Genomic DNA, 15,118 nt, shown 5'->3' on the forward strand with positions numbered 1-15,118 from the left:
ATTGTAAAAACGCACACACAAAATTCTTAAAAAATCACAGAGACTTCAACCTACGTTACAAGTCCCTGTGTAAAAAATACTGAATACGATGTTAATGAGACGTTATGCGTAAACAACTTGTCAACGCTTCCGCGGTGCTGATGCCTTTGATCTGATATCTTATGCTGTATTTTAAACCTTTCTGGCTAGGTTTGTTTGATAATTGTGCAACTGTCCCGCCGAACGGCATTCAACTCAACTACTCGCATCGTTGAATCCCATTTAAATACAGAAGTTCAATCATCCGATTATATATACTAGCGGTATGATAGGAATCAAAAACCAAGATCTCATTTAGGTTTCTTTTTACTAAAATTTGTCATACATTATCACAGGACTATCATCGTATAGCAATAGGTTGACACAAGACGGCATTATTGAAATAGTCAAAGAATCTTTGACACTTCACGGGTTACTATCAAAATCGTGATACCGTTGCTATAACGACAGTAACAGTACTGAGATATTGTATAGAACTATATGACCTCATATTTATAATGTGTATATACATATACATTACGTATATCCCATTTTATCTCTTAAAGATGAATACAAGTATTTATAGGCGTGTCCTTTTATCTTCCAAATCCATCTTTGTTACGGATACCTCATATCATTTGTTATTTTAAAATAAATAAGTAATGATATTTGTAACCATATGATAACATATCTAAAAATGAAGTCATCAGGCATAAAATATATACCTGGTATATTCCGTCGCTACAAACACCAACATAATTATAAGATCTAACAAGTCTGACAACAAATAAAACCAGTGTAATGTTTTCATTAAAGGGACAATTCACTCAGGCTAATTCTTTTATATAACCAACAAGCAAAAAATAGCATAAATGTATTGTTCTACATTTCTTATGAAACATATAACATAAGATATTGACAAATTCCACGTCATTGTTTAGTATTTTAACTGATACCGTTGTAATTACAAATCGTTGATCAATACGATTAAGCAGGTACAATATGTACGCTGTACCAATATCCGAGCCAAAGTCACGCACGTTAAACAAATGAACTACGTGTACATTACCACTGTGGAGGTGATATTATACTTTTTTAGGCAAGACAATTCACCTAATAAGGTAAACACACTTCTGTCAGAGCGATTTGAGCAGTTCTAGATAAAAGTAGCATTACTCTACGAGCAAGGGACTGGGTTCGGCATACATGATATTCGACCACAATGTGTAATGGCGGACAGCGAGTGAGTTTGAACATTTCACCACCATGGGATTTTCTGACATACCACAGTAAAACCGACTGATCTAATTTCCATTAGAACTGGGGGTTTTCCGATATGTAGAGAAATTTTAATGTTCTAGTAGAATGAATTGTCCCTTTAAAGGCCCATTACCTTTCCGGAGCAAAATATAAAGGTTTCTTAAAAAACATTAATAACATCAGAAAATGCATACCGATGACCTAAATAAAGGTTACGACACCAAACATATGCAAGATTTCATGCGTAATATATGAAAACAGTGGAGAGTCAATTCGCTGTTTTGCCGTCTGGCGCAGTGATAGTCAACTACCGCGCGGTATTTACGACGACGGCGGGAAACATAAGACGACCCGCGTTATGAAAATAAACATTTTATTTATTTTAATCAAATCGTTCGGAAGGTGATGATAAATGTAGTATTAGCGGTAAGTTAATAAGTTTTATGACTCTACAAAATTATTGATCTTGTTTTACATTCCCATTTTAAAAATTAAAAGCCGTTTCGGAAAGGTAGTGGGCCTTTAACATGTCTGTTCGCCCGTGACCAATCTGAATATCGATCATATTGAATAAAAAATAGATTCATTCCAATATTCTGCCTTTAATTGAATCACTGAAAGATTTAAAGTGCCGATATTATTCCCGGAACTGTATTCAGTTGTAAGCCTTATTTGGAATATCTGTGTATTCTACAATGACGTGGTCGTAAATGTGAGGTTTTAAATTCTTTAGTGGCCATACACATATTCTTGTTAAGAAAACTATTGAGAACAATGCAAGTAGTTGGTTTGTAATTTGAATATTTATAAACTGCGCATGCGCCAGTACTAATACGGCGGAGATTAGACAGAACAGATTGTCCTTATATATATCATTGCGTTGTAGCATAACAGTTCGCATATTGGATCACCGTATTCATTTGTTCATGTGATATTGCGATTTGTCAGTTGATGACCTACAGATTGTTGAATGCTGTGTTTGTGAAATACCCTTGAGAAAATTCAAAGACCACAACATTTTACCTGAAGCTGATTCAATCTGATTTAAACGTTGTTTGTCGGACACTTGCCGTTGAAAGTCTGGAACAACGAGGTTTTTTTTGTAAATAACGATATCATTTGTTACAGTTTTAAGCATAGCTGTATTACAAATGAGATTAACTTTCTTTAAATGTTTTTTTGGATTTTTCGGTTTTCGGAAGTGCAGTTTGTATTTAGCTCAAAGGAAGAATTGTGTTGTTCTTGTTTCGAATTTGTGTCAACTTTAACACATTTAAACATTGAACTGAACTAAATAATGACTTTCAGCAACTTATTGGATATAAATCTATGCATGTAAAACCCAATTAGGATACTTTACAATTGACATGTATCCGCATTGAGAAAAAGAAAAGAAAAATTCCAGATGGATTGTTATACGTGACTATGAGTGAAGTGTGATCTCTACGCTGTGTTTGAAAACAATCGTAAACCACATGCAAGAAGTTTTATTGATATGTCTACATGCTAACTGGATATTTTATTAACTTGATTTAAGACACTTCCGAGTAACGTTGACAGAGTTTCAAACCTTGTTTATTTTAAATTTCTTTTAATTTATTCAAACATTTTCCAAAAGTCATAGTAACACTTCTTCATATCTAAATCTATAGTACAAGTGACAGAATACCCGCCTCTTCATAGGAAGAAAACATTAATGTAAATAATGAATAATATTATCGATGTCTTAGCAAAATCCGCTGAACGATTGCAGGCAAACTATTCGAAAAAAAGGCAAAATGAAAATTTTAATTTGAAAGCTGAATGGGAAACATGGGCAATTTTGTCAGTCGTAGCCATTATATCAATGCTGTTAACTCCATTGGCAGTGGTTGCATTTTCAGTGTATTTTCTGTTTCTTCTTTGTTGGTCAGTAGTTTTATATATGACTGAATTTCCCAGCGAAAGTAATAGAAATACAGCGGGAAATGAATCTGGGATACGTGTTCTGAACCTCACCTTGCGCATTGCATATAGCATGTTTAAGAGTAGGTTATGGTTCAAAAATAATAGAAAAAAGGCTACCTTCTTTTTTCTGCATGTTTTCATATTTTCATCAATTGATCTTACCATCTTCATTTACCTACAAACCATTCTCATAATAACTGATATCTTAGTCGCTTTCATTATTTTCTTCGTCATTTATCTCGCTATAACAGTACTTTCTGCTGTTATGAATGGGTGTGACATGAAGGAACTTAAATTGGACGCATGCCACTGTTTCAACATTGTCAAAAAACCTGCTCATTTGATAAGTATCTGTCAATTTTTCTCACTGATGATATCAATTATCTTATTCATCAATCAGATATTGATTGGCTCCTCTACTATATGGACTGGTCTTCTCATTGGGTGTCTCGTTTATACATCTTTCAAACTATACTTTTCCATACTTTATTTTATTGCAGTCCTTAAGGAGGCATGCAGCGGAGACAGGTCTTCGGGAGACAGGTCTTCGGGATACAGGACTCCGCGGGTTACGTGTATCACGGTTGGGGCGAATTCTATACAACAAAATTAATATACACATGTATGCCATGTAATATCGCAATATTTCCTGATTAGCTATCAGAGAAAAAAATCACTAAAATGCATCGCCGCAATTTCTAATTAACAACTCGCTGAAATAAATCGCTGTAAACATGAACCTGAGGCACAAACTGAAGTCGCCGCAAACGATATATAGTTAGTATAAACAATATTTCATTTTCAAAACAACGTCATTAAAGATGCCCCACCGCTGACAAATGGTATTTTTTCACCATAAAAAACAGGAGCAGACGATTTAGTATTTTTCTTCAGTTACAAAAGTTACTTACTTTACACCATTACCACCATTGAAAAGTTTGAGCTTCTAATTTTACTTCAAGTTAAAAATATGAAAAATATTTAATTCCATCCCGAAAAAATTCCGTGACACTATATCCTATATGGAATGAAGTACTGATTGCGCATGCACCAAAGGCGAAATAAATTATTTTATATTATTTTTTGTGTTAATTAGGCATATATATATACACGATTAAACACCAATTATTGTTCAAATGATTAACATCATTTATGCTCTGTCGGCGGTGGAGCATCTTTAAATTACATTACATTACATTGAATTAATGTAAGGATTCAGAAAAAAAAAGTGTTTATATCCTTTTTCAAATATATCAAATACATTGCTCCTTTCTTAAAACCGCTAAAATAGTTCTGCAGAATGTATTAATATTTATATTACAAGTCGGTCATGAGCTCAATTGTTTCAGAGACATTGCAATCTTTATCTTGCAGATCACGATGAATGCAAAGCTGAAGTAATATCGTTTTATCGCATCTCTATAACATTGTATTGATTATAGGCACAATGTAGAAACCAGTTTATGGTTCATTATAATCCAATTAATATTCTAACTTAAAATATGGCTGTGATGTCATCTGTTGAGAGGTATATCTAAGTCTACTATTATCACATACTATTGAAGAATAGAAACCTTTTCCTTTGGAATAGTTTGTGAACTTTTCCATGGCAAAAGGTAACATCGGTTGAAATTGCGTGTAATGACTGGTGAACACAACAAAGAACCTAGTTAGCAGCTACTTGTTTGAATATACATAAAAAACACATGAAAATCCATTATATCCGTAATTTCACATTCATTAAATCCAGGGAGAGATGGAGCAATCTACGAAAACTACAAACAGGCAAATACAGTACAGCCATTTTTGTTATTTTAGATCCTAAGTAATTGTCGTGATTTTTTTGTTTTTCTATCACTTCATTTCAAACTTTGTTTTCACGGTTGATATATCCATAGCCCGTAAAAACTAGACCCAAAAATGTTCAGAATTCCTTAAGAAAAAATTACATATTCTTTACTTGTTCCTATGTATTATTTGCATTTGTCTATTCTTTTCATCTTATACATCTCATATTTACATTCTGCAGGACGATAATAGCTCCTCAGGAATGCTTTCATAAATCTTGTGCCGCGTGATTTCACTTTTCTGTGCACATGTAGTATGTTTCATTGGATGTTATATGTATCACTGTCTTAAATCTCTCAAAAAAGGCCTTTTCAAGACCTTGTCATGCATACAATAATATTTATTTTGACATATAGCACGTTTAATCCAATCTAGCTATTTTTCCCCAAAGTAACCTTGCCCAGTGGACAGTCCATTACCTTTTTGAGGTGAACTTTTAACCTTATTATGATAAAAAAAATATTAATTAATAGGCCTAATGTGTTTCTTAAAATCTTGTAATCAGCTCCATCATGAAAAAAGGGTTTTGATCCAAATCATACACTTCATATCCAAAAATCAACATTACTAGGTTCAAAACTGCATGAATAGCTTCATATATATGGTCCTCCGTGTTGAACAGTGCACGTGACTTGTATTTGACTAATTTCGGTCATTTATATAGAAGCCATTGCTAACCTACTGTCAAACATATTTTTTGTTTTTGTAACCAATCCTATATAATTCTTTCCCTTATCAGAAGATATCATTTGAAGAAAATATCTCCACTAATGCTCTTTGAGAGTTTTACCTTTGCCTTGTTTTATGTAATGGATAGCATAGTTACACAATGCATGCCTGAAGCATGAAAAATGTCAACATCTGGATAAAAAAGAAGAACAGACAATGTTCTGACCGTCATTACTGTGCAAGAAAGTGACTTTTGATGCTTTACAATAAGGACATTGTCATAATACGGAAGACAAAGTGGACAATTAGGATTTTTTAACGGAGAGTGTAAACCAGTACAAAACTAAAAATATGAGTAAATTTGGAAGTTACCATTTCGGGTTTAATGACGCCCTGAGCTTCAATAAGAATTCTCATTCAATGTATTTCCAAAAATCACTTAGATACAGCATTGTACCAACTCGACTTGATTTTTGCCCAAAGAGCGGCAGAGGAACATGAAAACTTGTGGAAATATGAGTCAAATAACTTTCAAACAGGATGAAGATATGGAAAAAATACCTGAAATATCGTGAATGTGTATAACAAACTACCGCCAGAGGGATTTTACATAGAAAGAAGTGTTATGAGAGTGTAAATCATCCAAAATGGTGACTGAACCGGATTTATCAGCATTGCATTAGTATATGGTAATATTTTAATATGTATATTATGTGTAATGGGCTCTGAACTATGTAAATATGTAATTTAAAAAAAAAAAGTTTTAGATATTATGATTCATAACATATTGATGTAAAATATAAGTACACCTCACTTTATAACTTTGTTTTAAAATTATAGAGCAAAGGATTGGAAGTGTGATGTGCTCAACCTTCGCCCCAGAAATTTCAATTGGAGGACTCGCCCCTGTTGGGATACACCAGCTTCAGCAGACTGTAGGTCGTTTTATGTAACAAAACATTCTCTTAGACCGACGGCAGCTACCTGTGTGTATGCAGTCATTTTAGATGAGAAGCTGGTAGCGGAAACAAACTTGGCACCAACTAACAGCGGCCAAATCATATGAACGGACTTGAAGTGAATTCGATCTCCCAAAAGGATAACGTGCTTTTTAAACACTGACAAATATAATACTCATGCAGCAGACAATTCGTCATTGATCATATTATATGTACATTATATTGAAAATATGAAAACAAGAGATCGTTATGGAACTTGAACTGAATTGTGTTGTTTGAAACAGTGGATTAAAAAAAAGTTTTATGTTGTTCTTTTGGATTATTTTTTTTCTAATTTGGATTAAAATAATATTTAGTATAAAAAGGAATTTCACATGGAAACCTTACATGTGACCCTCTCCCTTTATTACGTTTATAAGTGACTGTCTTACAACAGAGTTATATCTTACACAGTAAATGGTAACGTTACATTGTAGGACAGTTACAGGTAATCCCATAATCTAGGAGTTATAAGTACTGGGTTTTCTCCGGGCACTCCGGTTTCCTCCCACACTAAGATCCCTCGCGCGCTTACATCCGGGCCATCGAGAGTGATTTACATAAGTTGTAGAACTTGTTTCGTAATCGATGTAAAATAAATAAAGTTTATATTTATATATAAGTACTGAAACATCAGTACTGAGATCACAATCATGTTTTAATAATTAAACACAAGTCTGATGATAATTATGATTTGGTGTTTGTCTTTAGCATCTCGTCTTGGCTGCTGCTTATTACACATTTGGGATTAAAAGGTATTCGATTTCACCATATTTGTGCGACTGATGCAAACAAATAGGTATATATACACTTTATATAATTAGGGCATTGGGCCAATATGTGAGTATTTTCTTACGACGTAGTTAGTTTAATTTTGTTTTAGTACTTATTTGAAGTTTTAATCTAAAACATCTCTTTGGTGGTATCTATTGTAGTTTCTGTAATGTAACTCTCATGTTATCGACTTTTACCTGTGTACATTGTCTTATGTAGTACGTATACCGTGTATTGTGTATTATGTGAATTATTATTATGACGTCACCTATACGACAAATATTTCGCTACTTTATATCCAAAATACGGAAAATATAATCATCTACTTACTCAAAATCAAATAAATCCAATATATGTCTATAAAGTATATATTCTAGGGTGTGTTCTTTTTTCGGTAATATGTTCTAAGACACCTCTGACTGCACATAAACTATCCAAATATGAAAATTGTGCAATTTGAAGTTTAATGTAAATACAGTGGAATTTTCTTAAACCGATCATGGTCGATGCAAAGAATTTTGGACGGTTTAGAGAGGTTTGTGTGTTGGAGAAGTGAACCAAATATCGGTCATCACGATACTGAAAAAAAACACTTTCATATTTGTCCTCAGTAAGTAGAAGGAATTCCACGTCCTACATTCTGACCATTCAATATATCTTTCAGATGATTACTTACCGGACGTTCTAACTCATGTCCTCATACGTATCACAAAAATAAAACAAATCTTATAAATACGCACTGCATGATCCGGAAATGACATCATAAGGGAAACAAAACAATCAGGGAAAACGTTAGATTTTTGTATGAATAAACAAATTTATTTCTATAGATAATAACAGACAATGAAATTAACATTACCTTCGTTATAAGCCAAATATATATTTAAAGAAGTCCAATTATGATAGACTTGTACAGCATTAATTAGAGAATTTAGATTTACAGATTTGTGAAGATAACGTATTTTATACACATAGTTTTCACTATAATGAGTATTTCATTATCAATAAGCCAAATATATATTTAAAGAAGTCCAAAAAGGAAAGATTCTTTATTGAAACTAAAAGGAATAAAAAGAGTGTCTAAAAGAGTTTCAAGACTCACAAGGAGTTTTTGCATCTCTTGACATTCCCAAAGCAAGTGTGTATTAGTTTCATATTCCGAGTTGCAAAGTGATGCTATGATAGTATTATTAGATCTACATTGACATCTCCATTCGGAAAGGGCGTCTGCTCAAAAGCGGCACATTCCGCATTCTAGAACAAACTTTAACTCAAAATGATGTATTCTTCGTGTCTGATAATTCCCTTAAAATATAAAGTTTGTTCTAGGTTGTGCTCTTTTTGCTTTTAAAAGAATAAACTATCAAAGAATATGCCAAAATTGACAAAATTTTCAAATTTGTATAGGTACCATTGTTATATAGCAAAAACATACTCTCTTTCAACAGAAATATCATTAAGTTTTTATCAGGGGCGTATTCAATATTTCAAACGTAACTTAGCAACTTAATTTCTAAATAGGCCTACTTGATTTGAAATTTGGTAGATTTAGGGGCCAAAAAGAGCCATAACCATATCTAGTCCTTTGAGTTTATCTCTATTATAAATTGAATAAATTTTATAATTTTAAAAACTTGTCCCATCGTTTGCTATGTCCGTGCCGTAACGGACCAATACATTTCGGATTTGATGTGGGGTTTGGCAGGGTGATAGCTACGATCATTTTCAGAAAAAGCGCACGGGGAAACTTTCTGCTAGAAGGCTAAAGTAATCGATAAGAACGCTAGCATTAATCCAATATGGCGACACTGGCAGTGTTGTGTGTATCGTTTCCATTTCCTACATGCATCTGTGAGCCTATGACCATTAGTTAGCTATATATAGACTTATTATACTATAGAACTACATGTAAGTATTAGAAATTACACATACTATGTATAAAATCTAAAATATCTTATCAAATCATTCATTCTGAAAAACACTGTTTCCATTCTGCATTCGTCGTCTGCTAGAACTAAGAAAAATTCTATAAGAATAACTAAGAAAAAACTTCAGATAATTAATATAAGAATATGTTGGAAATTAACAGATTGAAGAACAGATATGTGAGCATTTTATTTTGTATTACAGTTGGAGGGACTGCGACCTTTTCTGTGATTTAATATACCAAAAATGACTTGTCAAAGACGCATGTGTCAATCATGTCTTTTCAATTAAATCTTAAACCATTTACTAATATGTTATGGAACAGTCCAAATAATATATACTTAAATATTGTTCGATTTTCATAACATTTGTAAACAGTAATCAGAGCTTTCCTTAGATTAGTAATAGGGTAACCAGTTATAGTACTAGAAATAAAAGTGCGATGGAACATGTTTATTTTCAATATTACAAAAAGAAATATATTATTTAAACAAATCAACAAACCTTTTATTATCAATGACATATACAATGGTATCTTCGAATTAAGTACACACACTTTTTACAACATAGCTGATATACACACAAATTTAGTATCGAGTTTCCATTTCTTTTCTTTCTTGACCTCATTGGCTTCTATAAGTACTTTCTTGTTTACTGAACTTTCTAGAGTATTAATGGTATCTTCTTTTTTACCAAAGATACCCATGATGGCTTCTATGAGTATCTTGTTTACTCTTTCTAGAGTATTTTTGATCAAATTAATGACAGCCATCATGGGTATCTTTGGTAAAAAAGAAGATACCATTAATAAAAATATTGAAAATTATCGGTCTATATTTAGATGTATAGATTAAGTGTCATGTTTCTGATCATCATAATATTTTCTTATTTTTACATACAGAATTCTAATAATGGATAGAATCTTTGGAACCCCAGAGGAACCTTTGTTTAATGATAAATATACAGCTGTGACTGCAGATATCCTCCAGGAATGGCTGATTTCCCTGGCTTCTATCAATACTAAGACAATTACCTGTCCACTTGAGGTAACAATCCTGTCATGCTGTGTCAGCTCTATAACACTAACAGGTTCTATTGAATGTGTTATTAAAATTACAATCCAATAAGAAAGGGGAGATAACTCATATACTTTACTATCTAGATGTGAGATAACTTGGGCATATGTTGTACTGTTTCTTTATTATGTTATATATTAGACAAGAAAGTAATTCCAACCGTGTGGACAAAACAAAATTGTCAAATTTTCATGGCGATCTGCCCCTTTATCAAGTCATACAAAATAAACACGATTACAAAATAGGATACGAACATAATGCGGGACATAGTAGACAAATATTAAACTATACAGCACAATGGAGCACAATTTACTCTTTGGCAAGTGGCAGCCGAAGGCCGGATCTACGAAAATGTATCCATGCTGTTCGGCAGAAGGCTAAAATATGAGCAATGTTTTACATATATATTATGTTATACATATATATATCTATTGGTGCAAAACCATGTTTCAAAAACCACAATAATTAAGAACACAAATATTAATATAAAAATAATTTATTTTGCTTTTGGTGCATGGTAATTATCTATTAAGAAAGGGGAAATAACTCCGGTGGGATCCCACTCACATTTTCCATTGGGGGCCCCTGTGAGACCAGAGGGGCGGGGTCAAATACGGTCAAAATGACTTGGAATTTCAAAAAATCTTCTTCAGAGTTCACAGGTTTGATGGAAGCAAAGGGCCAGTATATAGTGTTTATATGTCTTTGTTTGATTCTATATCAGAACTAAGGTGACAGTTACGGCCCATCGGCCTCTTGTTTATTTTATTTTCACTTTAATTTTCATTATTTCAGCAAGGCCTTTTCAAGAGTGGTGAATATGCAGAATTTGTGTTTAATTCTTGTGACCTGTTTAAGATGGCTCCTGAAGCAAAGTACCTTGCATTAGAAATATTTGACAGGTAGGTTGAGAAATTGGATTGAAAAATTATGCAAGATATTAGGAGTTACTTCCCCTACATTACTCAAGAGCATAAAGACATGGATACTTAATTGTCTACATTATTTAGCTATTAATTATTGAGACATATATTTATTTTTATAATCTTATTTCGATGTATTTTATAGTACAATAAGTGTTGGGAATCAGTTGTAAAATCATATTCGATGATCATGTTCGGTTTAGAACAACCTACTAATTATCAATTTTATAATCGGATACCATTTACAGAAAACTCTCCTATATTTGAAAATATATTTAACCTTTTACTTTCTCTAAAGAATTTAAGAAAGATATATCCTATGAACCAACAGTACAAACAAGTATTTGTTTTAATTCAAATTGTTTATCTAACATGTCTTCAGACATTTTGAAATGTGATTTTGCACCAAAAACACACATTTATGAAGGTTCAGAATAGTATAAAATCAGCACAAGTTATCTCTTATTTTAATAATTGACTTTCAAAATCGATAGTCTTTGGGAAAATCATAATTAATCGATCATAGATTAAAATTGAGAATCGGTCCAACACTGAGTTCAATATTTAATTACTTATAAGAAGAAAAAAAATGTCAATGTATGGGCTATTAACTCTTACACTTACTCCTAACCATTTTCACATTTAGATAATGGTGTAAATAATAAATTTTACAAATTGATTCCTTTAGATATTCATGAAATAATTAAAATCACAAAAAAGATATCATAGTAAATATATATAGGATTTAAAAATTGAAAACTGTGATGAAATTAATTGGATATAAAGTTATATGTGCTGCAACTTTGCGGAAATTTTGACATGTTAATTCTTCTTCACTAATTTATTGAAAACCACCAGATTTGATGATTTACACTGCTCATCAGTGAAAATCATTCAAATGGACAGACAAACATTTATGATGCCTTATAAACATTATAAACATTTAGTTACAGCATACATATATGCAATGTAAAAGTCAGACATCAATGCTTAGAATTAGTTTTTGAGACTACTTGGTAAAATAAAATAGTTTAAATGTACGATTCCATTGATTTTCAAACAGATTATTTTCCCAAATCAATACGCAACTTCATTGTCTGTATTGTGACATCATGATTATGTTGGATTCAATATGCGCCATTTCTGGATTTGGGTCAGTTGGCTAAATGCAAGGTAGCAGTATCATCGGATGGCAATAAGATCTATTTGAAGACAGCGAAGTATATACATGTACACATTCATATATTTGAAGATAAAATCCCAATATTTTGTAGGTTTATGGTACAGCACATCAAGGATCTGTACAGCCATGTGATGCAGAGTGAAAGCAAGCATTACCAAGCTGACTGGAAATCTCTACTTGACAGAATCAAGAACCAGCTGAAACTCCGAGCAGTGTCATGCTGTCAGATCGCAAGCAAACTAACCTCACACTACCATGTAAATAGAACATATAATTAAGGTTTTACAAAATTAGATCAATTGAATTTAAACCTTGTGTCTAGGTAAAGACCAGTGACTCTAGGGACAAAGCAAAAATGGTCTTTGTAGCCAAGGGGTCTTTTAACACAGAAAGTGATCTCGGTGTTCTGTATACAGAGGTGGTCGTTAAGGCAGGTTTCATTTTATTATTATCTCAAGTAGAATTTTTTTCTCCCATTCTTGAAAAAGTAATATCCCGTGGTTGCTATAGAAAAGATAACTGACTGCCTTTTACTGGGGTAGGGAAAAAGACAGCTTGCAAGACTGGATTTATTATGACATGACATTATCAATAATACATGCACTTATTATGCAGAGAGTATTGTCGACAACATCATTAATTTTGACACATTGCTACATCCCTGTGATGTTGATGCTATGAAAATAATTCTAAACAAGTGAAGATTTCTTTAAAGTATATGGGAGTAAAAGACATGAAACATGGGTTTTTCATTTTGACAGATATACCTATACATAAATTAAATATGAACCTTCGCCAATGATTTTGGCCGCTGAGCGTCTGCTTAACAGAGCCAATATGTAAGATTATATTATATCATTTATTCTCATTCGATTTTATCATATAAAATGTTTTTTATGACCCCACTCTGTCAAATGAGGGATATACAGTGTCTACCCTATCCCCTTCATCCTCACCTTCACAGGCTTCCCATTCTGTTGTTGCATGGCAAAGGACCTACATGTAATTGCTTCTGACTCACTGACATTTTAGTTTAATCATGCAAGTACAAAAAGAATGTTTGAGTGAACATACATAATTTGTATATTTTAGAGTGACTATATATATAAATGTTAAATGCAGGACTAAATTGTTTTGTGTACATTTTCTATAAAATATAAAAATAATATTCTAAAGATAATGTCTGTATTCTCTAATACAAAATTTGTACAATTTCAGAAATCAGACCAATCTTTTTTTATACCATTTCAATTTTCCTTGAATTTCATCAAATTAAGTTTTTCAACATTGATAGGAATTTAAATGGGTTTTTAACATAAATATAGGCTTAATGTATACGTGTACAGTTTCTATAAAATATTTTTTATACCATTTCAATTTTCTTGAATTTCATCAAATTAATTTTTCAACATTGATAGGAATTAGAATGGCTTTTTAACATAAATATACACTTAATATATATGCACTAAAAAACAAAGCTTTCATTTAAAGTACAAAACAAACTTTTTTGCTTTTTAGAATATTTTGTATTTTATCGATGATCCTTAAAATATGTCTAACCATGTCATATTTTTCTTACTTAACACATTTTATAAAGCTTAATGAACTTCCATCAATGAAAATTGTTTTTAGATCATATCTGCATCCAAGGCTCGGAGGTTCCTGCGCGACCATTGTGGTCATCGGTATGCTGCTGAAGGCATCCTGCAATCTGAGCTGCGAGTTCTGAAAACGCTTAACTACAATGTAACTATGCCATCAACTCTCACCTATATTGAGACCCTGCTGGAAATTCTAGGTAATACTACTAAACTGGATTTAAAATCCTAATTTGAAATCCTAATGCATTCAGCAGACCATCTTCCTTACCAAGAGTTTGTAATGTTCCTGTAGATGAGTATGGCATTTAAACCCTTGACATGCAAAGATGGTACAATGACATATGCACATATATCTAACAAAATTTAATACAATAAATTCAATAAACAAATTAGTGTCATACTGCTGATTTAATGTATGTGTGATTACAATAATGGTGATCATAATTGTTTGTGGTCTTTGAATGTGTTTGCTAACATTTGTGTTTCTTAATTAACAAGAGTTATTCCCCCTCGTTTCAATCTGTCAGTATATTATAATGCAAAAAGGGCTATTCCAAAATTATCCATGCAGGTGAAAGAGATGGGATGCACTTGTATTAACATTTGATTGGTGATGTGGATAAATCCCTATTTCTCCACAGGCCATAGATCATGGTGACCTATTATGATAGTCTTTTGTCCGTTGCTGTGCGTCGTCTGTCGTCCGTCATGTGTCGTGCGACGTCCTTTAACTTTATATGTAGACTAACGTTGGAAAGATTTCAGATGAGATTGAAAATCAGCTTGATTCAATTGTAACTTATAGTTTATTGCCCTTTGCAATTAAAATTATTGAATCTTGTGAACATGATAATTTGAGTAAATATGATCTGAGCTTAATGAAACTTTGCATTTA

General features: G+C 32.4%; 1 protein-coding gene across 2 annotated transcripts in view; it reads left to right on the forward strand.

The window, feature by feature from the left end:
- The first annotated feature begins 9,282 nt into the window (after positions 1 to 9,282).
- The window catches only part of LOC138318286 (cyclin N-terminal domain-containing protein 1-like), a 28,894-nt gene continuing 23,058 nt past the window's right edge, over positions 9,283 to 15,118 (forward strand). For both annotated transcript variants that reach the window (XM_069260507.1, XM_069260515.1), the window contains exons 1-5: positions 9,283 to 9,422; positions 10,342 to 10,486; positions 11,312 to 11,418; positions 12,714 to 12,879; positions 14,255 to 14,420. In XM_069260507.1, coding sequence (XP_069116608.1) covers positions 10,352 to 10,486; positions 11,312 to 11,418; positions 12,714 to 12,879; positions 14,255 to 14,420 — 574 coding nt within the window. In that variant the 5' untranslated portion in view covers positions 9,283 to 9,422; positions 10,342 to 10,351. The remainder of the gene's footprint in view (positions 9,423 to 10,341; positions 10,487 to 11,311; positions 11,419 to 12,713; positions 12,880 to 14,254; positions 14,421 to 15,118) is intronic.

This window comes from Argopecten irradians, chromosome 1 (genome assembly GCF_041381155.1).
Source record: "Argopecten irradians isolate NY chromosome 1, Ai_NY, whole genome shotgun sequence".
Classification (NCBI taxonomy): domain Eukaryota; kingdom Metazoa; phylum Mollusca; class Bivalvia; order Pectinida; family Pectinidae; genus Argopecten; species Argopecten irradians.